At 54.5% G+C, this 25,721-nt stretch overlaps 2 protein-coding genes across 7 annotated transcripts; one reads left to right on the forward strand and one right to left on the reverse strand.

The window, feature by feature from the left end:
- Positions 1–271: 271 nt before the first annotated feature.
- Positions 272–14,830, reverse strand: FKBP8 (FKBP prolyl isomerase 8). Of its 4 annotated transcripts, none has more exons than XM_069476999.1 (9): positions 14,780–14,830; positions 7,666–7,985; positions 5,007–5,176; positions 4,832–4,920; positions 4,293–4,513; positions 3,651–3,823; positions 1,815–1,892; positions 1,182–1,313; positions 272–759 (listed from the first exon to the last, which is right to left on the reverse strand). In XM_069476999.1, exons 2-9 carry the CDS (start codon positions 7,958–7,960, stop codon positions 673–675), a joined length of 1,245 nt encoding a protein of 414 aa, XP_069333100.1. In that variant the 5' UTR covers positions 7,961–7,985; positions 14,780–14,830; the 3' UTR covers positions 272–672. The 4 variants fall into 4 exon arrangements, with proteins under 4 accessions (XP_069333100.1, XP_069333122.1, XP_069333111.1 ...); XM_069477021.1 differs by lacking the exon at positions 14,780–14,830 and adding an exon at positions 9,467–9,550; XM_069477010.1 differs by lacking the exon at positions 14,780–14,830 and adding an exon at positions 9,467–9,523 and having other exon boundaries at positions 4,293–4,510.
- Positions 14,831–14,947: 117 nt separating this feature from the next.
- Positions 14,948–25,231, forward strand: KXD1 (KxDL motif containing 1). Of its 3 annotated transcripts, none has more exons than XM_069494057.1 (5): positions 14,948–15,041; positions 18,639–18,760; positions 20,120–20,272; positions 22,837–22,883; positions 23,759–25,231. In XM_069494057.1, exons 2-5 carry the CDS (start codon positions 18,660–18,662, stop codon positions 23,986–23,988), a joined length of 531 nt encoding a protein of 176 aa, XP_069350158.1. In that variant the 5' UTR covers positions 14,948–15,041; positions 18,639–18,659; the 3' UTR covers positions 23,989–25,231. The 3 variants fall into 3 exon arrangements, with proteins under 3 accessions (XP_069350158.1, XP_069350167.1, XP_069350177.1); XM_069494066.1 differs by having other exon boundaries at positions 15,040–15,076; XM_069494076.1 differs by lacking the exon at positions 14,948–15,041 and adding an exon at positions 17,984–18,243.
- The last annotated feature ends 490 nt before the right edge of the window (positions 25,232–25,721 follow it).

A 25,721-nucleotide genomic window follows, 5' to 3' on the forward strand; every position in this document is an offset into this window, starting at 1 on the left:
TGGGCAGGAACTCCCACGGGGACCGGCCGCGTCAGGGCTCTGCCTGCTCCATTACCCCACTTCTCCAGGCCTCAGTTTCCCCTGTGTAAAGCGGGGCTGTTGTGCCGAGAGAGGAAACCCCAGCTATACCCTGGCTGGCTCAGCCTCGTCCACAGGGCTCTGTGACCCGGGATGTGTCGCAGGCCGTCTGGGGCCCAGCCGCCCCACGCGGTGATGGAAGAAGGCTCGGGAGCCGACAGAGTGCAGGGTGGGAGGCTTTATTTCACGGCAGGGCAGCCTGGACAGAGGGCGGCAGGCGGGGCGGGAGGGGTGGGCACTCAGGCAGGGACTAGGCAGGGGAAGGGCGTCCCCCAGGCCTGTTAAGGAGAAACTAAGGCTGGCCCCGGTTGAGACCTAACCCAGGAGGGTGGAGGCTGTAGGGGAGCAACAGGGTCTGGAGGAATGAGGGCCCCTCCCTCTGGGCTGGACGTGGGGCCCCGGCCACACCTTGCTTTCCTCCTACAGGGCCTCAGTGCCTCCTGCTCACTGGGCACGTGACCCCCAATCCTTGCTGCCCCCAACCCGGAGGAGGGGGCTAGACTAGGGAGGGCAGAGGACAGGAAGCTTGGGGGAGTTAGGGAACGCAGGGTGGGGTCCATGGTGTGCAAGAGGGGGTGGCAGCCACCCAGGCAGTCAGTTCCTGGCAGCAATGATCACAGAGAGAGCCACGCCCCCTAGGGCGACAGCAGTCGCCCCAAACAGCCACTTCCATGGGATAGACTGTGGACAAAGGAAAGTGGAGAGATGAGCAGAGGGTGGTTAAGACTGGCCTCTGGCGCCTCAGCTGCCAACATGGCCCAAACAGGCCTCCCAGCAAATCACTGCCTGACCATTCCTTTCCTGCCTCCTGGCAAACTCCTACTCATACAGCAAAACCCAAATCAAACATCCCCTCCTTCAGGACACCTGGCCTTCTGCCCTGGAAGAGCCTCCATTTCCTACCCTGAGCCCTCCAGCTTCTGCCCTGGCCCTGGCCACACAGGGCTGGAGCCTCTCTGTGTCCCCGGCATTGCTCAGCATGGCCCAGTCGCCAAGGACATCCATGTTTGCAGAATGAACAAATTACCTCTGCTAAGCATGCCCTGCCCATGGCAGCTGCCCTGCCTTCTGGGAGCCCCCCGTACCCTCTGGCCCCAGCTCACCCAGGCGCCCTTGCCGGGACACTTGGCGGGCAGTCGGCTGGGGTTGCCCAGCATTTTCCGGTACAGGGCGGTCTCTGTGCTCCGCTGAGCCGCGTGTTTCTTCACCAGCTTTGAGAGCTCCGCGTGGATCGTCTGTGGGAGGTGGGCGTGAGCTGGGCTGAGAGCACGTGGCAGCCAACCTGACTGTCACCGCTAGTGCTCTGACTTCTGGGAACCTGGTTCACCTGGGCGCCGGGACTGCTGAGACATGGGGGTTCTGTCTACCCCTTGCTGGGCTTCAGGAAAACGGGTGCTGCTGACCCCATCCCCCAAGGGAGCAGGTAGATGGGGCAGAGCACAAGGAGGCCAGGAGAGAGGAAGGCTCTGAGGAGGACACTGGCGTTGATAAGCCAGCTGGCACTGTCCTGAGCCTCTGGGCCCACTGGATGGGTGAGCCCAGACTGACGTGGTTGGTGGCAGTCATGAGGTTCTTAGCAAGCTGGGCCAGGGCCCTTCTGCCGCTCACCCCCTGCCACTGCCCAGGTGGGAATACCACACAGAGCCACAGTAAGATAGACCTGGGGCAGACCACAAGAGGGACTTCCCAGACAGGCCCACAGGGCAAGTCCCCGGGGGCACCCCCATCTTGCTCACCTTGTTGGAAGGTTCCAGCTTCAGGGCTGCCCTCAAGATCGGGATGGCCTCACTGTACTCGCCTTGCTGAGCCAGCACCTGCAGGGGCAAAGGGGCCAGCACCACACTGGACCCATACGGGGCCTCGCTCTCCTTCAACAGGCCCAGCCCTGCCCAGCTCCTGGCCACCGTCACAGGCCCCAGGCCCATCTCCAACAACAGCCCCGGAGTTCCAACCACCCCCATGCTGTTCTTGAGCCCGCAAACTCCATGTGTGCCACGCCTGGCTTGGCCTCATGCCCCTGACATGCTCCTTCCCCATGTGTCTGTTTCAGCCTGAGCTGGAGACCCAGGCACCCACCTTGCTGTCCCCTCCTTTCACCACCTCAGCTGCCTAGGGAGGCCAAATGGACGTTTCCATAGCTGTGGCCACAGTGAGTGACCTCAGAACCAGGCATGTAACCCAAGCCAGCCAATGAGATCCAGCCTGGATTATGCTGGTGCCACTGGAAGACCAGTTGCTAAGAGGGGAGAATAGAAGTCTGGAGCTTTCTGGGACCTGAGTGGGGCTGGGATCATTGCAGTCACCCTGAGAAAGGAGCCTGCCTAAGAGGGAAGGTCACGACAGAGAGACACAACCTCTTCACAACATCGCGAATGCCTGGATCCAGCCATGCCTGAAGCCAGATCTCCTGGACTTGGCCCCATGAGCCACCAATCCCTCCTTTTTACTTGAACCTGTTGGAGTGGATTTCCGTCACCTTCAACCAGCAGGTCCAAACTTGTATGAGGCTACATAAGCAACCACTCCTGCTGCCCCCAGGAGCATTACAAAGGCTTAAAAACAGGGGCAGCACCATCTTCTTCCCATTTCTCTGAAGAATTCTGCATACAACAGGTGCTTAATAAAGGCTGACTGAAGAGAATAAATGCTCAGGCCTCTCACAAACATGTCAGGTGACCCAGCATTTATACCTCAGTTTCCTCGGTTTACTGCTAAAAGGTGCCGAGAGGCCACCCCCACGCCACCCCACTCCCACCCAGGTCCTCACCAGGCTGTGAGGATGAACAAAAATGGGGTACAAACAGTTAAGACCAAGTGTATGCACGGCGATTCACCCTACATTCCATCTGGACTTTTACTGAGTACCTACTGTGTGCCTGGCCCTGTTTGCAACGTTGGAGATTAGGCAATGAATGAATCTGGACTTTTACTGAGTACCTACTGTGTGCCTGGCCCTGTTTGCAACGTTGGAGATTAGGCAATGAATGAGGCAGACCGAACCCCTGCTTTCTGGAGGGGATAAGGATGTCACCTCTGTGTGCTGCCTGAGATGGTGACACAGGAAACGAAGACGGGGGAGGGGAGCGCAGGGAGGGCCTCCCAACGAGGTGACACCAAAGACCTGAACCAGGCCAGGGAGGGACCTGCGAGGATACTAAGGTATGACCATCTCAGGCAGAGGCCCCGGAGTGGGAACGCAATGGCCTGCATAACAAGCAGGCAGGACACTGGGCGGGGTAGAGAGAAGCAGGAGATGCGATGGGAGAGGTAATGGCAAGAAAGGGACAACTAGATGGCTTAGCGCCCTGAGGGCCATGACTAGAACTTAGCTTTTGCTCTGAGGGAGATGGGAGCCATGGAGGGTTATATGTGAGAAGCATTCATCACTGGGCCAGAGGTGGGGACCTAAGACTCTAGGTTTGGCTCTGGCCGCAGCCAGTGACTTGCTGTGATCCAGGCTATACTCCTGCACCTGCCCTGGTCTCAGTTTCGCCACCTGCACCCCAGAGAGCTCAGCTGGCTGATGCCTATGGCCTCCGTCCCAGTGCCAGGGACCAGCCTGCGTGGCCCACCTTGCCCTTGCGGAAGAGCGCCTTGATGTTGTCGGGCTGGTGCTCGAGCACCAGGCTGCAGGAGCGCAGGGCCGCGCGGTAGTGGTCCAGCTTCAGCTGCGAGGCCGCCAGGTTGTTCAGACACTTCACCTTCAACTGCAGGAGCTGCTCCTCCTCCTCGAAGGTCATGTCCACTGCAGGGGAGACAGTGCTCAGCCGCGGCAGCCATCACCACACCCCAGCCCGCCAACACCTACCTTCTGCAGGGGGCCGCCTTCTACCCTGGTGGACCTCAGGCCTCTCTGGCCTCAGTTTCCCCATCTCTAACACGGGACCAAGGGCTGCACCTTCCCTAGGGCACCCGAGGGAGCCCACAAAATGGAGCCTTGAGGAAATGAGGGCCTAGTCCGGGGGACACGTGGACTGACAACAATCTATGGTCACACCTGTGCGGACATCTGCCTGCATTCCCCAACATTCCACGGGTCTGGGATGTACCACACATCTGGAGCAGACGCTACCTGAAGGTCAGGGACAGTTGGGTAACTGTCTAACATCTGGACTAGTCTACGATGTTCTGAAGACCCCTGTGGCTTGAGGTTTCCGGCACTACAAGTGGATTCTTTTGTGGGGGAGGTGGTGAGACTCTGACTGGGCGGTCACCTTTGGCGCTGGAGGTGATGGCCTTGATGGCCAGGTCGTAGGAGTTGGCGGCCAGCACGAAGTTGGCCCGCTGGTAGTGGGCGTTGCCACACTCCCGCTTCCGGTTGGCCAGGGCCACGCGCTCCTGCCCCGTGAGCATCTCCAGGTCTGGCCCATCCACGGCCGTCTTCAGGGTCACCTCCAGGCACAGGGCCGCGTGCGGGGGGATGTACGGGCTCCTGCTGGGGGTGGGGGCGGCCAGGGGCAGCACTCAGACCTGGTGGCCCCCACAACCAACCCCAGACCCGCTGGGTTGGCTCAGGAGCAGGCAAGACAGTGCTCCAGTGCTGATCTGTCCCGACCATCACCCCTCCTCGGGACAATGCAAGGGAAGTAACTCGTGCCACCCTGGAGCTATGTGACTTGGCAAGTGAGTGCCTCTCCCAGAGCCTCAGTTTTCTCTTCTATAAAATGGGCCGGTGGATGGGGTGAGCCGAAGGGGACACCCACCCTGCCCACCCCCCATCCCTGCTGGGACATGGTGGGCAGCCGGCTCTCACCTGCCCTGGGGGCCGTAGCAGTACTTGGAGTCAGCAGTGACCATGGCTGTCTCCCCAACGTCCATGAGCAGGACGCTGAGATCCAGGGCCTGGGTGCATAGGGGCAGCCGGGGATCAGGCGGGCCCAGACCCGGTGAGGTGCCCGCCCTACCCCCTCCCCCGTCCCAGCCCCCACCTGGATGACGTCACAGTCGCCCAGGGTGAACACCAGCTCTGGCTCCTCCTGCACCCGCGTGCCATTCTCCAGCGACGTCTGTAGCTGCACCGTGACAACCTGGCCCTTGGTAGGGCGGCTCGAGCCAGGTGGCCCTGGGACCAGCGTCTTCTTCCTCAACAGCCCATTCCCTGCCAGGAGCCGGGAACATGCAGCCTGTCACCCGGCGACTCAGACAGGCACTTGCTCCCCTAAGCACCCCCTCCCCACACCAAACTCTGCCCACTCACCACCCCAGAGGGAACAGCCTAAAACTGGGGCACAAACTCAGTGTCCAATGTCCCCTCTGCTGCCAAATGGGCAGGGGACCCCATGCTGCTGGACACTGGGCAGGACAGGACCAATTTCAGGTGACAATGCTGGCACTGGGGACAGTGAACAATGGCTGGTCTGGTTGTTTTAAGAAAACTGAGGTGCTCAAGAGACGGAGGCAGGAGGATCCCAAGTTCAAGCCCAACGTGGGCAAAAGGGCAAGACCCCCATCTCCAAACAACAAAAAACTGAGGCTCAGAGAGGACAAATCCTTGGATTCAAATCCTAGCCCCTGGGCCATCTGGGCCTCAGTTTACCCACCCATAAAATGGTGTGATCACAGGGCCTCCTGGTGGCACCCAGTAAGCGTTTGTGCGGTTACCAGAGCACCTGTGACACCATATGTCTCTACCAAAGCACTGTGTGCACTGAACTTAAAAGTTAAACAGAGCCAAAGAGCTTATAAGCAAAAGCAGCCCTGGTCCCCCACAACCCCCTAGAAGGAGACCACTGTCTGTTCTCTCGGCCACCGCAGCTGGCGTTCCTGCTTGCACCACAAGCGATCACAGCAATGGTTAAATGGCCACAGCCAACATTGACTGAGCACCGGGCAGAAGGCCCGGCGCCCTCGCAAATGCACTCAGGGAACCCACAGTGACAACACCCATTGTCATCCCTCAGCTACCGCTGGGGTGACTGCTGCTAGCACCACATTTAACAAAGTAGGAAACGGAGGCACAGAGAAGGCATGTGACTTGGCCCAGGACACACAGCCTCACCTTCCTCGGGGCGTTCCCAAGGTGTCGACAAAAGGGAGCCTTAGCTAAGCGAGGGCTGAACCTGTGGGGCACGTAATTCTGACATGGTCTGTGGTCACTCGTGTTCCCACATTTACCTGTGTTCTGTAATATGCCGACGGTCTAGTCCACAAATCTGAGTGGACTCTAGCCTAAAAGTTAGGGACAGTGATCTGTCCATCCACATTCTGAAATATTCTAGAATATTCCAATTTTTGTGCTGCTCCCCACCTTCCATATGCACCCCCCCATCCAATCTGGGAACCACCAAACTATCGAGACCCTGTCTCCACTAAAAATAGAAAAATTAGCCAGGCATGGTGGCACATGCCTGTTGTCCCAGCTACTCAGGAGGCTGAGGCAGGAGGATCACCTGAGCCCAGGAGTTTAAGGTTGTAGTGAGCTATGGTGACACCAGTGCTCTTTAGCCCGAGAAACAAAGCAATACTCTGTCAGTATCCAGCCATTGTTAACATATCCAGAACGATTAGGTGGCTGGATCCCTTCCGGACAGTCGTATATAAATACAGTGCCAACCTCATGCTCAGAAGGGTAGCAGGGCAGCTCTTACTCTCAGCATCAGTACGAAAGAACAGCTTCCCAAATTCCAAAACAGATAGGGAGGCTGTGTGACCTCGGGCAAGTGTCTTCACCTCTCTGAGCCTCAGTTTCCCCATCTGTGAAATGGGGATATCATGAGAATCACGTCACGGGGCAGCTGTAAGGATAAAATAAGTTGCTGCAGAGGCCTGGCACAGAACCAGTGCTCAGGAAGGATTACCTGGCATTATTTTTAGGAGCATGAAGATTAGTAGTGGTGGTGATATTAGTAGTAACATTTCTGTTTTTTTCCCAGTGTCACTGTTCTTTGATACTACTGGTAGAGTATAACCAGTACTACTGATCACAGTGATGACGTTTTATTATCATCTGCGTGGGCACTAGCATCATATGGTATATTAGGTATCAGCACTGCACTTACAGCAACACATTTTCCACAGAATGCTAACGATTTCTTGTTTTCAGAGCAGCCGTGCAGAGGTACACAGGCAGGCCACGTGTGTGGGTTCACCAAGTTCCTTTCTTGCAGGACTTCTCTGAACATTTGTAACACTAATGAATGCTGTGAACCGGCCAGAGGGCTAAACAAAATACGACACTCCCCAGAACTACAGGACCCCAGGACACAACTTTCAAGGGACAAACCCGAGTCACACAAATGCTGAGAAAAGACAGTACGGGGACAGATGCTGCTGATGCCTAGCGTGCTGGCTGTTTGGCTCTGGGCAGGTGACTCAGCCTCTCTGGGCCACTGGTAGCAGCTCTGGGAAACAGGGCCACAGTACATTGTGGGTGCATGTGCTCGAAAACGAATGGGGTTCGTAAACACCAAGTGTCTCAAGTAGTTGCCTGTGGCTGGCAATCACCGTGGTTACCACGTGTTACTTCCAGCCCTCACAGCAGAGATGGGGAAATGAGGCTCAGGGGACAAGAGGGCCAAGGCCAAAGTCACTCCTGAGCCTGAGCTGTCTGGGCCCTCTGGGTGAACCCAATCCACCCTTGTTCCTTACCCAGCATGTCCAGCCACTCTTCCGGGGCCGGGGCTGGGGCAGGCTCAGGCTCCATGGCAGCTAGGAACTCCCGGGCCAGGGCCCCAGGCTGCTGCTCGGCCTCCTCTGGTGGGGGCTGCCCCATGTCCTTGAGAAGTGGCAGCTCACTCAGGTCATCCTCCTCCTCTTCCTCCTCCTCCTCTTCCTCCTCGCCCTCTGCATCCTCGACCCCATCCAGCACCTCGAAGTCCTCAAGCGGTGGGACCCCAGCAGGCGGCGGGGCGGTGGGCTCAGAGGGCTCCGCGCAGGATGCCATGCTGCTGGGGGCTCGGGAATTGGCCCTGGGGAGTGGGATGGATGGGGGTAAGAATCCCACCCACCAAGCCACTGGAAGTCTTCTCTGTACCCATTCCCCACACTGCAGATCACTTGCTGTGTGACTCAGGGGCTCCAGGCCTCGGTTTCACAGGTGTAAGGTATAAAACAATCTCAGCTCGTCGGGAGGAATTAACCCACGCGTCAAGCCCCAGGCATCAGGCTCAAGTAGAATTAGCTATTATTAGAGCTAATTATTATTTAATGTTTATAAACACCCCAGGAAGTAGGGAACACCCCCCCCCAACATTCTGCAGAAAAGGAAGTTAAGGCCAGAGAGGCACAGCCATTTGCCCAAGGTCACAGAGCAAGCCAATGGCAAAGGCAGGATTTGAACCTGGGGCTCTAGACCCTGGGGTTTTACCTGGTTCAATGCCGAGGGAGAGTGCTGGGAATTTTTTGGAGGGGACAGCCCCTGAGGCCCTGGGGAAGCCATTTTTAGAGCCACTGGGCCACCTGGGCAATTTAATCTTTCCCAGGGCTTCCCATTTCCAGATGCCCCTTCTCCGAAGGGGAGCCCCCTCCCAACAGCGCCGGCCCTTAACCACCCACAAACCCAAAGCCTTTTACCTTCCAAACACTGCCTCTAATACCACTCCCCGACCCCAATGTCAGGGATCCTGGCCAAAGCCTGGGAGCTCTTCCTCCTCTCATCAAGATCTTCCTCCCACCCCATGAAAGCAGTCTCCTTTACGGAAGTGGTCCAGATCCCACCGATTCTACTTCTTCCTTGCCCCAGGCCTGTTGGGAGCCCCTAGCCCAGGCTGTACCCTAACGTACCGACCCCTCTCCCCAAGGCCCCAAGCTCAGAAAGAGGTACAGCCATCATTCTAACGCACAGCATCCCATACCTAACCTTCACCTGTCTGCTCCTTCGGGGCTCAGGCCCCATTTTCTGAGACCCTCCCAGCTCCCACCCCCACAATCCTCTGCGCCCGCACAAATCGGCCTCCCCCGACCCAGCCGCCGCCGCCCCCAACCAGGGCCACCTCCCCCCACAGCCGCTCCGTCGCCCCGTAAACACTCTAGTGTCCCCAGACGCCCCCCTCCCGATCCCACAGCACCCTACGCCCTCCGGACGCCCCCCACCCCGGCCTGCGCCTCCCTCGACCCCCTACCCAGGTCCCCAACGCCCCACGCTCGTCTGACGCCACCACTCTGGGGCCCCGGACCCCCGCACCTCTCGGGCGCCCCCCGGCCCTGCACGTCTCCGTCGGCAGTCCGCCACTACACCGCCTCCGCCCCCCGTGACCCACACGCCCGGCCGCCGCCGCCCGGCCGCACCCCCTCGGGCACCCCGCGACCCCTCGAGCCCCTCGCTCGCCTCCCCCGCGGCCCCTCGCCCCGCCCATCGGCCGCAGCCGCCGCTGCGCCGGCCCCCGGACCGACCCAGGCCAGGGCAGCGCCCTCGGCCGGCGCGGCCCCCCCGGCGCCGCGGGACACGTGCCTCCGGCTCCGGGACCCCAGCCTGGGGTCCTGCACCCCCCTCCCCGCCCCCAGCCGCGGCCGCCGCGCCTCGGGAACCAGGTTCGGGAGCCCAGCCCCGCCTCCGCCGCTCACATTGGCCGCTGCCGCCGAGACTGCCACGCCCATTGGCTCACGCACACGTCCGTCCCGGGTGCTGGCACCACCCCCTTCCTGCTTGGCTCCGTGGGACATTCTTAAAGGGGCAGAAACCTCCTGGCCACTTGGGGCGGGGGCGGAGGGCTCTAGGCTAGATCCCAAACATGAGTCAGTTCCGCGCAGCTTGCGCGACTCCTGGCTCCCGTCTGAGCTTCATCCTGCTCATCTGCAAAATGGGGATAAGCACCCCCATCCATGCACTCTCACCTTGGGGGCTGTCGAGAGGACAGCACTAATTGGTGTTTCCTTAAGGAGCTCAAGCTTGCCGGTCAGGGCAGCTCTGGGATTGCTGAATAACCCTCCTTAAAAAGCCCTAGAGAAGTGGACCCGAGGTCCCGAGGGGGAGCGACGTGCCCAGGGGCACACAGAAACCTACCCCCACCCCCACCCCCTCCCCACGTGGTCTAATTCCCTGAAGGTTGCCTGGCGCATACAGGAGGTGCTCAATAACAGCTAGGTTGGCGACTGAGTGTGCAGGGCCACTGGGAAGAGTCCCTCCTCCACCTACCTTCTGGCGGAGGGTGATACGGTGCCCACGGGACCGACGGAAAGTGGTATCCTCGATTAAATTGGTTTTTATAGATCTTGTTTTGAAACTGGGGACACTTAACTCCTCTCTCACTGTTTTCTTTCTTTCCCAGTAGTTATCCCCTTCCAGAATGATCTTGTCACTCTTTTGCTTCTGGGTCCCCCCACGCTCCCCTCTGCTCTATCCTTGCAGGAATTTTTGCCTGTTTTGTACTCAGCACTTCCTTGAACCATGCCTGGCACCTAGGGGAGCTCAAGAAGTGAATGAATGAATGAATGAGTCCCACACCGGCTTTTGGAGGGAACTAACTTTTCAGATAGGAGTCCCCAGCTTGCCTTCTACGGAAGCCCTCTCAGACCTCCCCCAGGCAAAGCTAGGTGCCCCACCTGGCACGATGACCCTCTACTTCATAACTCATTTACTTGCAGCCATGCCATCATTCGATTTAGTTCTGCCTCGCCCACTAGACTGGAAGACCCCAAAGTCTGGGAAGGCTCTGTTGTTTTTATTGTAGCCTGCACAGTGCGTGGCACAAAATGGGGGAGGGGAAAATCATTGTGAAAAGAAAGGAGGCAGGCTGGCCAGACAGGAGAGGTGGTGGGGCAGCTGGGGTATGTGAGGAGTCACCTGGGAAGGGGCATCAAATAAGCTGTGGGCCAGTCCAGGTTCTGAGATAAAGAACCCCAGTGTCTTTATCTGCACAGTGGGGTTACATCTGTCTTGTAGGGGCTGGAGGAATGCAGGAAACAGCAATACTGATAAAATAAACAAACAATGAACTAAAATAACACCAGCAACAGTAATAATAATCACTGGCACTCACTGAGCAGGTATCACAAGTGCAGGCAAACACTTTATGCACATTGAATCCTCCCTTATGAGATAAATACTCTATTTGGAAGCCACATGATTGACTGTACACAGAGGTGCAATTGTCATGTCTTCCCGGTGAACTGAACTTGTCATTGTTACGATGCGCCCCACTTTATTTCTGTGAATTTTGCTTTAGATCAGACTTGCTCATCACTTCTCAGCCTTTTTGCTAAGATCAAGGGGACAGTGAACTCTGTCTGATATTAAGATCACACACCCATTCTCCCTGGCTTGTGTTTACTATGCTCCATCCTGTTCCACTTTTTTATTTTCCACTTTCTGTACGCTATATATGAGGACATTGTACATGTGTCTCTTGGAAGCAACAGAGAATTGGGTTTTTCCTTTTGATCCAGTCTGTCCATCTTTGTCTTTTAATTGGAGCATTTGGCCTGTTCATATTTGATGTAATTATGGGCACATTTGGACATAAATCTGCCATCTTAAGTGTTTTCTTCTGTCTCAACTACTCTATGCTTCCTTTCTCTCCTTTCTTGCCTTCTTTAGGATTGGATGGGTATGTTTGGTAAGACTCTTATTATCTTCATTTTATAGATAGGGAAACTGAGGCACAGAGAGGTTAATTACTTTGAGGTCACAGCAGGCAAAATGGGCCAGGTCCCTTCCCCCACTGAGTTTCTCTTCCATCCAGGGGAGCTGGATGTTGCGAAATCATGCAGATAAGTATTTAATTGCAGCTGTGATAAGTGCCATGTAGGAAATAAAACTGAAAGCGGTGGCAGAGAAAGGCTTCAATCCTCAAACTTGGGCCTCCCCTCCCCGCAAAGTTCCCATCACTTCCTACCCTCTCTCTTGAACACACAAAGGAGGAAAACATTTTCTTGTTTCCAATCTACTGTGTACGTAACATCTGGGGCCAGCCAAGTCCCTTTTGGCCTTGATGTACAGCCCCCATCCCTTCCAGGACCCTCATAAATGTTTCCTGGCCTCCAGCAGAGCCCAAGGGACCTATTGAAAAGCTTGGTTTCTCCAGCCTGGGCCTCTCCTGCTGCAGCCTGCAGACAGAGCCATGGTTCTGCTTTTCCCAACAGCCCCCACCCCAGTGCTCCCCTCTTGGCACTGCTGCTGCCTGGCTCTCCGAGCTCCCCAATTCTTACAAAGATCAAGTCCACACTATATCCTTTCCCATCATCCTGCCTTTGCTCTTGTGATTCTGTCAGCCTTGAATGATAGTCCCTTCCTAGAAAGCTCCTAATCCTACCTTAAAGCCCCATCCAGAGGTATCTGCCTCCTTGCAAACTTCCTTGCCCCTAAAATGAGCCCTCACACCCCACTCCTCAGGTTCTTCCAGCCTTAAGTCTCTCCTCTCTCCAAGCAGTGAGCCCCACGGGGCTGAGGGTGTGTGTTTCTGACACTGTTGCCCCTCCTCCTCCAGGGCTAGGCAGGGACTGAGAACTCTCTGGATCCCCAGAATATGGGCCACACCCAGAGGAGACTGAACAATTTTTAAATCTTTGGACTAAATATATAACAATCCTGGTCCTCATTGAATTTTCAATGAATGAAGGCAGCAGAGTGTGGGAGTGATAGTACCTACAGTATACTGCAAATGTACTGTGTGCCAAGCCCCATCGTAAGGATTTCATCGGCATGATTTCATAAGGTTAACACTTGCCCAAGGCTATCTAGCTAGGATGTGACAAAGGTGGAATTAGAACTCAGATATGTCCTATTCCAGGACTTTTTTTTTTTTTTTTTTTTAGACAGAGTCTTACTCTGTTGCCTGGGCTAGCGTGCCGTGGCGTCAGCCTAGCTCACAGCAACCTCCAACTCCTGGGCTCAAGCAGTCCTTCTGCCTCAGCCTCCCGAGTAGCTGGGACTACAGGCATGCATCACCATGCCCGGCTAATTTTTTCTATGTATTTTTAGTTGTCCAGCTAATTTCTTTCTATTTTTAGTAGAGATGGGGTCTCGCTCTTGCTTGAGCTGGTCTCGAACTCCTGAGCTCAAACAATCCGCCCGGCTCGGCCTCCCAGAGTGCTAGGATTACAGGTGTGAGCCACCACGCCCGGCCCAATTCCAGGGCTCTCAAACAGTCTTCCATGTGCCTGAGAAATCCTGTGTGTATCTTCCAAGCTTTCAACAACCTTTTAGAGGTGGAAACTGTGATTACCCAGACTCACATTTAACAAACTGAGACCCAGAGCAGGTACACATAGAATACATAACATACTGACATCATAGAATATCCATAACTAATACTGATTTAATTACAAACATTTATTGAGCAATTCCTATTTGCCCCTTTTTGTTCATGAATTTAACCTGGACTATCCCACTTAAAGGTGTATTCTCTACAGTGGCATTAGATGTGGCAAAATAAAGATCATGAAGATAACAAAAGTAAAATAAAAGATTCTAAAGAAAAGGAAAAAAAGTGTATTCTCGTATCAGTATGAACTCATGGTTTTTAGTATATAAACAAAAGAATAGATGCAAAAGTAAATATACATGTATAAGCATGGGTTAGTAAACATGCATGTATTTTCCTTTTTACTTTTTAGAGATGGGGTCTCGCTATGTTACCTAGGCTGGAAGCAGTGGCTATTCACACAGGTATGATGATAGCACATTGCAGCCTCCAAATCCTGAGCTCAAGCCTCAGCCTGCTGAGTAGCTAGAAGTATAGGTGCGCCACCATGCCTGGCTTATTTTCCAGCTCTGACTGCTGACAGGTACCTAGAAGCAGTGACACCCCATTAGCAATGAGCACATTGAGCACCCACATCTTGGTTTCTAAATACCACCCTTCAAACAAAGGACCCAGGCTCCTTGGAAAAATGGCTGATTCCAGCATGGAACATGGAACATCTTGTGGTGCCAAAAGTAAAGAAGTGCTCAGTAGGCTGGGTGTGGTGGCTCATGTCTATAATCCCAGCAATTTAGGAGGCTGAGGCGGGAGGATCCCTTGAGCCCAGGAGTTCACGGTTACAGTGAACTGTGATTGTGCCACTGTTCTCTAGCCTGTGTGACAGAGAGAGACCCTGTCTCTAAAAAATAAAAATAAATAAATTCCATCAGTTCATGGTGATATTAATACTTGAATAAATACGTAATTGGAGAAGAATGTACAGCTCTTGTTTACAGAATTCCAATTAATAATTAATAGACAATCTCTATGAGGTGAACACCGCAGTAATAATTGTTGCCAGCAAGAACCATGGATGAATCCTAAAATTAGTGGGTGAAAAATATGATGAAAAAAATATGATCTCTTAAGTATCTTCCCACAAGGTACTTAAATTGCAAAGGGGAAAATAGTAACTTTGCAGCAGAGAAACTGGTAGACTTTGCCTTAGGCAAGTAATCAAGGTCAACATCCCAGGCCTCCTGACAGGATGCGCTGAGAAGGATACAACATCGCTTCTGTGAAATTCCTGCCCAAAATGCACAACCTCGGTTTAATCACGAGAAAATATTAGACAAACACACGTTGATGGACGCTCTACAAAACCAGTAAGTACTCTCCAAAACCACAAAGATGAGGAAAAACAAAAGAAGTGTCACATAATGGGGGAGACTAACCAGACACGACTAAACGCAATGTGGAATCCTGGAGGGGACCTAGGACCAAAGTGGAGCAGAGATTTTGGAACCTAGATGAGTCTGATTCCTGGCGTGGAAAGCAAGACACTTGGGTTTGCGTCGGCCGCAGACCACTCGAGCATTTACGACCTTGGGGGCGTGCCTGCCGCGCGCGGGCCTCCGTCTTACCATCTATAAAATGGGATGCACCTTTCAGCCTTCCCACTTCCGAGCTGCCTTGAAACCCGGGTTTTGGGAACTGCGCAGGCGCAAGAAGGACTGTTTGATTGGCTATTCATTAATCCCCGCCCCTTCCTGCCGCGCCTCCTCACACGCAGGTTGGCCCCGGCGCACGGCGCCGCCACGCGCGTTCTCACGCCCGGTGCGTGTTGACGTCGCGGCAGGCGCGGGCGCCATCCCGGAAGCGCGAGCAAGGCCGCCAGATGTGCAGGTGCCACTGCCACCGACGCCGGGGCCGAGTTTGGGGTGGGGCTGGGGATGCCGGGGCCGCGGGGAAACTGGGCCGGGTCGGGCGCGGCCCCGGGGTTGCCGTGGGGTGGGGCGCGCCGCTGGCCACATCTGGGCACTGATGCTGCGCACAGGCCTCAGTTTCCCCGTCTGCGCAATGGATTCACGGGCGGTGGCAAGGGCCGCATCCGGATCCGGGGCGCAGGGATTGAGGTCGCCTGTGTTCAGGTTGTGCCGTGTAACCTGTAGCCGGGCGTTGTCCTGTTTGTGCTTCAGTTTTCCCCCATTGAAGTGGCAGAGCTTGAGGGGATAGTTGAGTCCCTTCCCACTCAGGAGTTTTTCCGAGCTTGGGTCGCCGAGTTAAATTCTGTTAAATGACCTGGGTAGAACCGTGGCGCTTTTCTTTCTGGCAGTGTGACCTTGGGCAACTGAGCCCACCCCCGTGAGCCTCAGTTTCCCTTGGAGATGATAGTGTCTGCCTCGTAGCGGTGATTGAGGATTAAAGGAAGTGGTATACAGGTGTTTGCTCATGTTATATTCTTGCAAGTTCACGAGAGCGCCTTAAAATGCTGATTCCTGGGCCCTGTCCTGGGACCTCTTCACATGCCTCTTGGAGAAACAGCCTGCTCCAAGCTCCACTCTCTATGAGTGTTGTTTTCAGTCCCCACAGACTGCACTGTGAGACCTGGATTTTTCCTTAATCCCATTTTATGGATGAAAAGACTGATTCAGAGAGATGAAGTGACTGCCAAGGTCACACAGCTTCTCTCTCTGAGTGCTTTTATTTAATTATTTTTAACAGATCCTCAAAGCCAGGATTCTCTGAGTGTTTCATCCATAAATGTATTTATTTGGAGCAGGGATCAGAGCCCTTGCTGGGTCGGTTTCAGTCTATATGTGGGCCAGACTGGTAGCAGTCAGGGAAGGCTTTTTTTTTTTTTTTTTTTTTTTTTTTTTTTTGAGACAGAGTCTTGCTCTGTTGCCCAGGCTAGAGTGACATGGCGTCAGCCTAGCTCACAGCAACCTCAAACTCCTAGGCTCATGCAACCCTCCTGCCTCAGCCTCCCGAGTAGCTGGGACTACAGGCATGCGCCACCATGCCTGGCCAATTTTTTCTATATATTTTTAATTGTCCAGCTAATTTCTTTCTATTTTTAGTAGAGATGGGGTCTTGCTCTTGCTCAAGCTGGTCTCAAACTCCTGACCTTGAGCAATCCTCAAGCCTCAGCCTCCCAGAGTGCTAGGATTACAGGCATGAGCCACAACACCCAGCCTAGGGAAGGCTTCTTGAGAGAGGCAGCTGGGGGGGGTGAAGTGAACCCCTCAGCCCTCACATCTGGGAGCCAGAGACAGGAAAGTCCTGCTCTGAAGAACAACTGTATCCCTGAAGGTCCAAATACTGTGCCTGGCAGGCACCAGCTGTGGGCGTCCCCCTCCACGTAATTCTGCCCTTTGAGTCTAAGCATCTGCTTTGTACAAGATCATGTTTCTTTGGGAAGGTGGAGATTATGGGTGTCCCTGCTTGGCATGTAATAGGAGTTCAATAAATGTGGTGATGGCTGGGCGAGGTGGCTCACGCCTGTAATCCTAGCACTCTAGGAGGCCGAGCCAGGTGGATTTTTTAAGCTTGGGAGTTCAGGACCAGTCTGAGCAGGAGTGAGACCCTGTCTCTACTAAAAAAATCAAAAGAAATTAGCTAGACAACTAAAAATATATAGAAAAAATTAGGCGGGCATGGTGGCACATGCCTGTAGTCCCAGCTACTAGGGAGGCTGAGGCGGGAGGATCGCTTGAGCCCAGGAGTTGGAGGTTGCTGTGAGCTAGGCTGACGCCACGGCACTCTAGCCTGGGCAACAGAGTGAGACTCTGTCTCAAAAATAAATGAATAAATAAATAAACGTGGTGATTAGGGGGTTTCACCAGGTGTGGCAGCTTATTTCTAGAAGGCACGCAGGAGCTGCAGACCACTGGCAGATTCAGGGTACAAATGGATACTCTTGGCCTCCATGGGGTTTTAGAAAAAAGTATTAGTGGCTGACATTTGTAAATGAGCCAAATTCCGTTTTAAAAAATAAAATCCCTATTGCCACTTTTTGCCTGGGAAAAAATCAGAGGTCAGGCAGAAATCAGCTCTTGTAAGCAGCAGCTGTGCTGTCTCAGGTGGTTACCGCGCCCCCGCAGATTCACACCTCGGTGGAACCTGCAGACTGTGGGCCTTTGTGGTGACTCAGCTCCTCAGTCTCTCTGAGCCTCAGTTTTCTCATCTGTAACTAAGGATGGGCCAGGTAATGTGGCTCATGCCTGTAATCCCAGCACTTTGAGAGGTCAAGGTCAGAGGATTGTTTGAGACCACTCTGGTCAACCTACCAAGACCTTTTTTCTTAAAAAAATTTTAAGAAAAGAAATCACTGGGTGTGGTGCCATGCACCTGTACCCATGCACCCAGCTACTCAGGAGACTGAGGCAGGAAGAGCACTTGAGCCCAGGAGTTTAAGACTGCTGTGAGCTATGATGATGCCACTGCACTCCAGCCTGGGCAACAGAATGAGACCCTGTCTCAAAAAAAAAAAAAAAAAGATAACAATTCTCAGTGTACCAGCTTCGTGCTTTGTTTAGCATACAGTAGGTGCTCAGTAAGTGGGAGGGTCGATTAAGTGGGATCTGAAGCCTTTTCTGATCCAGTGTATGAATCTTAACCAACTGCAAATAGGCTTTTCTCTTTGCCATTAAATATGTGGGCCCCAGAGCCAAGCTATAATCAGGATGCCAGATTTTTCCTGAACTCCCCAGGAGGGTCGGTGCTGTGCCCCCCACCCCGCCCCCCACCTCCCCTGCATGGTCTGGGAAGGCTCTGCCCAGGATGGTCCTCTTTGTGCCAGGGAAACTGGGAACCGCAGAGCCATCTGGGTTGCTGGGGCCCACAGCCTGGCTGTGAGTGCCTGAAATTCTTGGCTTTAATTTGCTAATAAAATTCTAGTGTCAGAGCTGAGTTTGAAAAGTTATGTTAGCCTCCCCAAAACAAGTTTTGCTGATCCCTTGCTGTGAGCCACGTTCTGAGCTGGGCTCTGGAGACAGACATGCCTCTGCCTTCCTGGAGCTGATGTCCTGAGGGCAACAGGAAACGGGTCACCTGCTAACTGGGATAATTGCACAAAGACGTGATCCAGTGAAGCCGTGAAAACAAGGTGAAGTGATGAGAGTGACCAAAGTGGGGGTAATCTTTGAAGACCTCAGCCCTGCACATTCTGCTTGTGGGGATATCAGGTGCAAAGGCAGAGGGAGGGGGAGAAGGTTGGCAGATCTATGCAGGTAAGAGGTGCCCGTGGCCTTGGAGGGCGATGGGATTCTGGTGTGGTTGAGTGCAGTTTACAATACAACCTTCTGTAGTTTTCCCAACACCTCCAGGTTCCCAGGATGGCAAACCTGACACTGAGGTGGCATGACTGAGCCACAGTCATACATCCCCACGGTAGAAGGCCACAGTTGGGTCAGACCCCGGTCCGTAGGGCTCCCAGCTTGGCCTCTTGGTCCCACCTCCACCAGTGGTGCGGACCAAAGACTGTCTTCCGACCTGTTTCAGGCAGCGGAGGAGGAGGAAGAGATGGACCCCCCGGACTCGGCCTCGAGGGTCTTCTGCAGCCGCATCCTGAACATGGTGAATACAGACGATGTCAACGCCATCATCTTGGCCCAGAAGAACATGTGAGTGGTGGCCGTGGGCCCCGGGCGTGGGAAGGAATCCACTTGCTGGCCAACATTCTTGTCCTGCCCGCCCCTAGCCCAGGCCCACACTGGTGATAAAATGAAGGAAATGAGCAAATCTGCCTCTGGCTCCAAAGTAAATTCCTTCCTGGCCTGGGGAGGCGAGGCCTTGGCACAGGAAGCAGGGCTTTGGGAAGGTTTTGCAGCTGCGGATGGCTTGGTGGGGGCCGCGGGGGCTCCTGTCCCAAGGCCTGGGGTGGGGAGAGTTGAGGGACCAGAGGGGGCCACAGGGGGTTTTAAGGAGCTGGTGGGCTGACTTCCTGTTGGAGCCTGGCCTCCCAGAGCCCAGGCTGTGTCTGCGTAGTGCCCGGTGTCTCTTGAGGAGTCTGTGAATGCCGTTTGCCCTCACTGGGGCTCGGCACTGTGGCTGCTGGGGCCTCACCCTAATCCATCCTGCTGGCTGGGGAAGAAAGGCTGTTAGCACTTTGGAGTGGAAGCACAGCCTCCTGTGCTTCATTTTTCACATGTTTAAGCCGAAGGCTCTTCCCACTCTCTGTTGACAACACGACACAGACCTGATTCCCTCACCTTTTCTCACAGACCCGGAGTGTTTCCGGGTCTCAGCAATACCCATCTCTCTTCTAGTTCTTTCTTTCTTTTTTTTTTTTTTTTTTTTGAGACAGAGTCCTGCTCTGTTGCCTGGGCTAGAGTGAGTGCCGTGGCGTCAGCCTAGCTCACAGCAACCTCAAACTCCTGGGCTCAAGCGATCCTTCTGCCTCAGCCTCCCGAGTAGCTGGGACTACAGGCATGCGCCACCATGCCCAGCGAATTTTTTTTTTATATATATATTTTTAGTTGGCCAGATAATTTCTTTCTATTTTTAGTAGAGACAAGGTCTCACTCTTGCTCAGTCTGGTCTCGAACTCCTGACTTCCAGCGATCCACCTGCCTCGGCCTCCCAGAGTGCTAGGATTACAGGCGTGAGTCACCGCGCCCGGCCTCTCTTCTAGTTTTGTATGTCAGATTCAGACCTGGCCCTGGGGAACTCCCACACTGAGGGGAGACAGAAGCAGACTCAGACCCTCCTGGCCCTGTGGTGTCAGGGCGGGGCCAGAGGAACCACTGGGAGCTAGTGGAGTCAAAAGGGGAGCAAAGAGTCTGCTTGCGCGAGTGGGTAGAGAAGGCTACGTAGAAAGGACCCACTTGAGTAGGATTTTGAAGGTTAAGTAGGAGTTCGCTAGGTGGCTCAAACAGCAGGTAGAACTCTGGCGGAAAAGGGAATGGCCCATGCGAAGGCTGTGAAGCAGGCAAGGCCCCAGAGGCTGGGTGGAGGAGCTCGTGCCCTCTCTCTGCCACCAGGCTGGACCGCTTTGAGAAGACCAATGAGATGCTGCTGAACTTCAACAACCTGTCCAGTGCCCGCCTGCAGCAGATGAGCGAGCGCTTCCTGCACCACACGAGGACCCTGGTGGAGATGAAACGGGACCTGGACAGCATCTTCCGCCGCATCAGGTGGGCATTCAGCCCCTCCCCGGCCCCCACCCTGCGGTCACAGCTGACCTCTGCCGCCACCTCCCCACCTGGGCCTGGGTTTCCTCCCCGTAGCTGGGCAAAGGGGAGATTCTGCTCGTCTGTGTTACGAGGCTTCTTTGCACACTTAAGTGTCCAAGAAGATCCCAACCCTGGGATAAAAATATTGAAGTTTTTGAATTTAAATTTTATTTCTTTATTTTTCAAAAATATAATATAACGCTGGACATGTAACAGAAAAGGCAGGAAAAGAGTAGACAGTGGACCGTGATCCCCCAGCCAGCTCTCCTCTCAAGAGACCAGTGAGATTTGCCAGTTTTTGTGGGCCCTTCCCACCGTGGTTTCTGTGCAGACGAGGAAAGACGTCCAGGCGCCACCCAGAGCTGTTCATATCCTCACTGCCGCCAGTAACAGCCGCAGCCAGTGCACCTGGGCCCAGACCCACTCAGTGTTCCCGCCAGACTGTGTGCCACTTCCGCTGTCACAGGGGACAACTGTATCCTCTGGCAGACTTGGGGAGCAGGTGCCAAAGATTGAGGAAAACACATTTTATTGAGCTCAGTGCAGAAACCACGAGACAGGCTGGTTAAATCCTTTATAAATCCATTAGAAAAGTGCATCTTTTCTGGGGCACTTCCCCAGGCCAGCTGCCCAGGCACGGTATTTGGAAGTGGGCAGGAACCCCAAGGGTTGGTAGCCAGTGGTGTGTGTCCCCATCACCGAGAAAGGCGATGAGGGAGATGAGTGCATCCCTCGAGTGGTAGGCAGGAAACTAGCCTGGGGGGACTTTTGGAGGAGACTGGCTGGCTGAGGTCAAGGGTGAAAGATGGTGTTCCAAAAACCTCTTTGCCATTCTTTGTAAACACAGCTGCGTTACTTTAGAAAAAGACAAAAATCAGACTTTTTTTTTTTTTTTTTTTTTTAAGAGACATGGTGTCACTGTGTTGCCCAGGCTAGAATACCGTGGCATGATCATAGCTCACTGTAACCTTGAACTCCTGGGCTCAAGTGAGCAATCCTCCCCCTTTAGCCTCCCAAGTAGCTGGGCCTACAGGCGTGCACTAGCAAGCCTGGCTAATTTTTTATTTTTTTTGTAGAGATGGGGTCTTGTTATGTTGCCCAGGCTGGTCTCAAACTCCTGACCTCAAGGGATCCTCCTGCCTCAGCCTCCCAAGTAGCTGGGATTACAGGGGTGAGCCACTGCACCTGGATAAAAATCATCCCATTTTAAAAAAGGAAGTAGCCAGGTGTGGTGGCTCACCCCTGTAATCCCACCAACTTGGGAGGCTGAGGCGGGAGGATCCCTTGAGGTCAGGAGTTTGAGACCAGCCTGGGCAACATAGTGAGACCCTGTCTCTTAAAAATATGAAGTTGCCCGGGCGCGGTGGCTCACGCCTGTAATCCTAGCACTCTGGGAGGCCGAGGTGGGTGGATCGTTTGAGCTCAGAAGTTCGAGACCAGCCTGAGCAAGAGCGAGACCCCATCTCTACTAAAAATAGAAAGAAATTATATGGACAGCTAAAAATATATATAGAAAAAAAATTAGCCGGGCATGGTGGTGCATGCCTGTAGTCCCAGCTACTCGGGAGGCTGAGACAGGAGGATCGCTTGAGCCCAGGAGTTTGAGGTTGCTGTGAGCTAGGCTGACGCCACGGCACTCACTCTAGCCTGGGCAACAGAGTGAGACTCTGTCTCAAAAAAAAAAAAAAAAAAAAAAAAAAAAAAAATATGAAGTTAAAAAAAAGGAAGCAAACATTGTGAGCTTCAGTTTACTGAGGACCAGAATTTGGTGTTTGGGGAGTGGGTGCTGCGACCCCTTAGCCAGCAGTCCTGCCTCCTCCTGTGTGCTCACTGGGCCTCAGCCCATGTATGGAGGGATGATGCTGGGACAGGTTGCCCAGAGGAGCGACTGCTGAGAAAGGGGTGTGGAAGATTCCTCAAAGGTGGTCTTGGGCTGGGCGTGGTACCTGTAATCCCAGCCCTTTGGGAGGCCAAGGTGGGAGGATCATTTGAGCCCAGGAGTTGCCTGGGCAATGTAGTGAGACCCCATCTTTACAAAATATAAAAATCAGCCAGGTGTGGTGGCACATGCCTGTAGTCCCAGCTACTCGGGAGGATTACTTGAGCCTGGGAGTCAGACGTTGCAGTGAGCAGTGATCACATCACTGCACTTTAGCCTGGGCAGCAGAGTGAGACCCTGTCTCTAAAATAAGAAGGCTGTCCAGGTAGGTAGGGGAACTGAGATGTGAGAAGGGCCTTGTAGGGAGAAGGCACTGCCAGTGCCCGGGTTCTGGGACAGCTGGGTGGTTGGTGCCCACCCTGAGGTGGGAGGTCTGCTGGGGGTGGGGAAGCTGTCAGAGCCCTGACTGCTGGGCTGAGCACCTGGGTCTCCTTGAGAGAGGGGAGATGTGACACGATGAACAGTGAGGGGAGGTTCCTGCCCCTCTCCGCCCTGCCCAGAGCCAGCAGCAAGGGTTCCTGGCCAGCACCAGGCCCAGCCTGTCCGCTCGGCAGGTTCAGCCCCACGAGCCTTCCCTTCCCCACAGGACACTGAAAGGGAAGCTGGCGAGGCAGCACCCGGAGGCCTTCAGCCGTAAGTGTCACCCAGGGCTCCTGCACCCCACGTCTGTCCTCTGTGCCTGAGATGTCAGCACCCTTGGTCCAGGGCTGGCTTCCGGAAGGGCACCTCACAGGTTGACATTGAGACCACACCCTGGAGGGCAGTGGATCCGGGGAGGTCTGGGACGGGGAGCAGGCCTGGTCTTCTCAGCAGGCTGCGGAGCAGACAGGAGGACCAGGGACCATTGCCTGGGGGGAGGTTGCACAGGGGAATGTGGACAAGAATGATGACAAACCTTGTCCCAGTGTGTGCCACATAGCCCTATGAGCCAGGCCATTACAGCCACCTGTAAAGTAGGGACTGTGAGTGTCCCTATTTCACAGAGGGGGAAACTGAGGCCCACAGGGGCAACGCCTGTGTCAGAGAATGCACAGCCAGAAAGGGCAGGGTGGGTTCTCAGGTGTCTGGCTAGAGAGCTTGAGTGCGCTCTAGATTATCACTTTGTGTTGCCGCCACCTCAAAGGGTTCCCTGCACTGAGCCTCAGTTTACTCCATCTGTCGAATGGGCCAACAGCTGACCATCCAGGGCTGCTGACAACCATAGTTTATAGTAAGAGCAGGCAGCTGAGGTGCCTGGCCCAGGTGACACAGTGGTGGGGAGAGATGACAGAGTCAGGCTCACAGCCAGAGCCCATGTTAGCCCAACGCCAGAGCCTATGTGCTGTCCTCACCTCACCTTGAAGGGAGGCCTCTCACCTCCCTAAGCCTCCATTTCCTCCTCTGTAAAATGGGCCGAGTCATGGCCCCATGGGGTGGGGGGAGCTGTCCAGGGTCACATTTCACAATAAGTGCTCTATCACAGTGCCTGGCAAGGTGACCGAACCAACTCCTGTTTCTCCTTCCCCCAGATATCCCAGAGGCATCCCTCCTGGAGGATGAGGATGAAGACCCCATCCCACCCAGCACCACAACCACCATTGCCACCTCGGAACAGAGCACGGGCTCATGTGACACCAGCCCCGACACCGTCTCGCCCTCCCTTAGCCCTGGCTTTGAGGACCTCTCCCACATCCGGCCCAGCTCCCCTGCTGTCAATGGTCGCAGCCAGACAGACGATGAGGAAATGCTGGGCGAGTAGCCCTGCTGTCCGGTGCCTCAAGGGGTCTCAGAGCAGTGGTGACCTTCCCCAGGTGTCTGAGGTGGCCTCACGATCATCAGCTTTGCCACCCTGTTTTGTCAAGTAGGGCTCCTGGGGGAACAGGGCTCCCTTCCAAGGAGTGTGGAATTCCTGGGGGTCTTTAATTCCAGTTCTTTCATCCCTCAGAATATCTCTCTTTTGCAGACCCCTCTGTCATGCCAGGGCATGCCCACCCCAGCTGGGTACAAGGGAACTTTTCTAAAGCCAGGCCTGAGGTCTGCTCTTAATAATAATAATAATACAGAGGTCCCCAGAGACCAGAGCCAGATGTCCCCTGCCTCCTGGTTAGGACCTCCTTGAGGTGAACAAGCACTGTCACGTCTGAGTTCACCCCAGCCCACTCCTGCACCCACTAACTCTGGTTTCCTGGCCCCTACCTTCAACAGAAATACTGAATACTTTCTCCAATTGGTATCTCGAGGAGGTTTCTGAGGCAGGTAGAAGGCTCTAGATGGTGGCTGACCATCCATCCAGCCCTGGGCCTCATGAGGCCTGTTTGTGTGAACAGAGGTGTGGAACCTGAGGCCCAGGGTCTCCACGGAGCAAGCCGAGCCACCTTGGAAAAGAGTTTAATGGAATATTTTTGTACCCGATGTTTACAGATGCTGTTGGGAAGTTATCAATAAAAAGACTCCGTTACTAAAAAGGGAAGAGGACACCTAGCTGTGGCTTCCTATCACCCTGGGCTAAGCAGCCCAGAAGGTGAACCAATGGGAGTCCACTTGCTCAAGGCTCCTTGGGTGTGGCTTCAGGTAAAAACAAAAAAGAAGGTGAACAAATGCTGGACATGGGGCTTAGGGCTCTGCTGGAGGGGGTGCAGACAGCCAGGCACCATCGAGCTAGAAATGTGACTGCTCTTGGTGGGAGTCCCCATGGCGGCAGCTGCAACAAACCAGATTCCGTCACCACCCTTGCACATGCTGTTCCCGCTGCTCACAACACCGTTCCCACACCTCCTTGAATAAGTCTTCCTCCAGACTGCAGCCCCAGGGTGAACTCAGAGAGCCACACTCCCATAGGGGTCCCATTCTCCATCAGACACGCTCCCACAGATGCCTCCTCTTTGGAGCACTTAGAAATTACATTGTTAAAGGCATCTTCTCAGATATGAAACTATCTGCTTTTGCCTGGTACATAGTAGCACTGGGAAATAGTCAAGGAAATAAAGCGGTACCTCGCCAAACTCACAGGTACTAATAACTTCTCATTCCTCCCCGCCGGGCACTTTCCCATGAGTCTCGGTCCTACTTCCAGAACACACTGGGTCCCACCACCTTTTCCTGGGCGAATGCACCAGTCCCACCCGCTCTCCCTGCTCCAGTACATGCTGCCTTGAAATCAACCCGTGCACAGCGGCCAGAGAGCTTTCTAATCGACCCTGGGTGTTAGGTGGCTCTCAGCCCCAACCCCTGCTCCTTGACCCGCAGGCACTCTGCTTAATGCCTTTGCTTTAGCAGAAAACAGTCTTCTCTATTCTGTTCAAGTATTCCCAGAACGGCAGCTAAGTGCCAGCAGTTGTCAGTGACGCAGATACAGTGGCCCCCCCCACCCCCGAACACCTGGAAAGGTGTGGCTGGCCCCTCACGTGACCCGGCGGCCGGGACCGACACCCGGAAGCGGGTGGGCGGTGCTCGCCCACATGCACAGCGGCCTCTTTTGCCAGTACTTAAGAT

The sequence above is a fragment of the Eulemur rufifrons genome, chromosome 2, assembly GCF_041146395.1.
Source record: "Eulemur rufifrons isolate Redbay chromosome 2, OSU_ERuf_1, whole genome shotgun sequence".
NCBI classification, from domain to species: domain Eukaryota; kingdom Metazoa; phylum Chordata; class Mammalia; order Primates; family Lemuridae; genus Eulemur; species Eulemur rufifrons.

Coding starts and splice junctions, on each gene's coding strand:
- FKBP8 (XM_069476999.1), bottom strand. CDS start 7,960: ATGGCATCCTGCGCGGAGCCCTCTGAGCCCACCGCCCCGCCGCCTGCT. Junction 5,177..7,665: donor AGAGTGGCTGGACATGCTGG/GTAAGGAACAAG, acceptor GGCTCCTGGCAG/GGAATGGGCTGTTGAGGAAG. Junction 1,893..3,650: donor CGCTCTTCCGCAAGGGCAAG/GTGGGCCACGCA, acceptor TTGCCCCTGCAG/GTGCTGGCTCAGCAAGGCGA.
- KXD1 (XM_069494057.1), top strand. CDS start 18,660: ATGGACCCCCCGGACTCGGCCTCGAGGGTCTTCTGCAGCCGCATCCTG. Junction 20,273..22,836: donor AGCATCTTCCGCCGCATCAG/GTGGGCATTCAG, acceptor CCTTCCCCACAG/GACACTGAAAGGGAAGCTGG. Junction 22,884..23,758: donor GCACCCGGAGGCCTTCAGCC/GTAAGTGTCACC, acceptor TCCTTCCCCCAG/ATATCCCAGAGGCATCCCTC.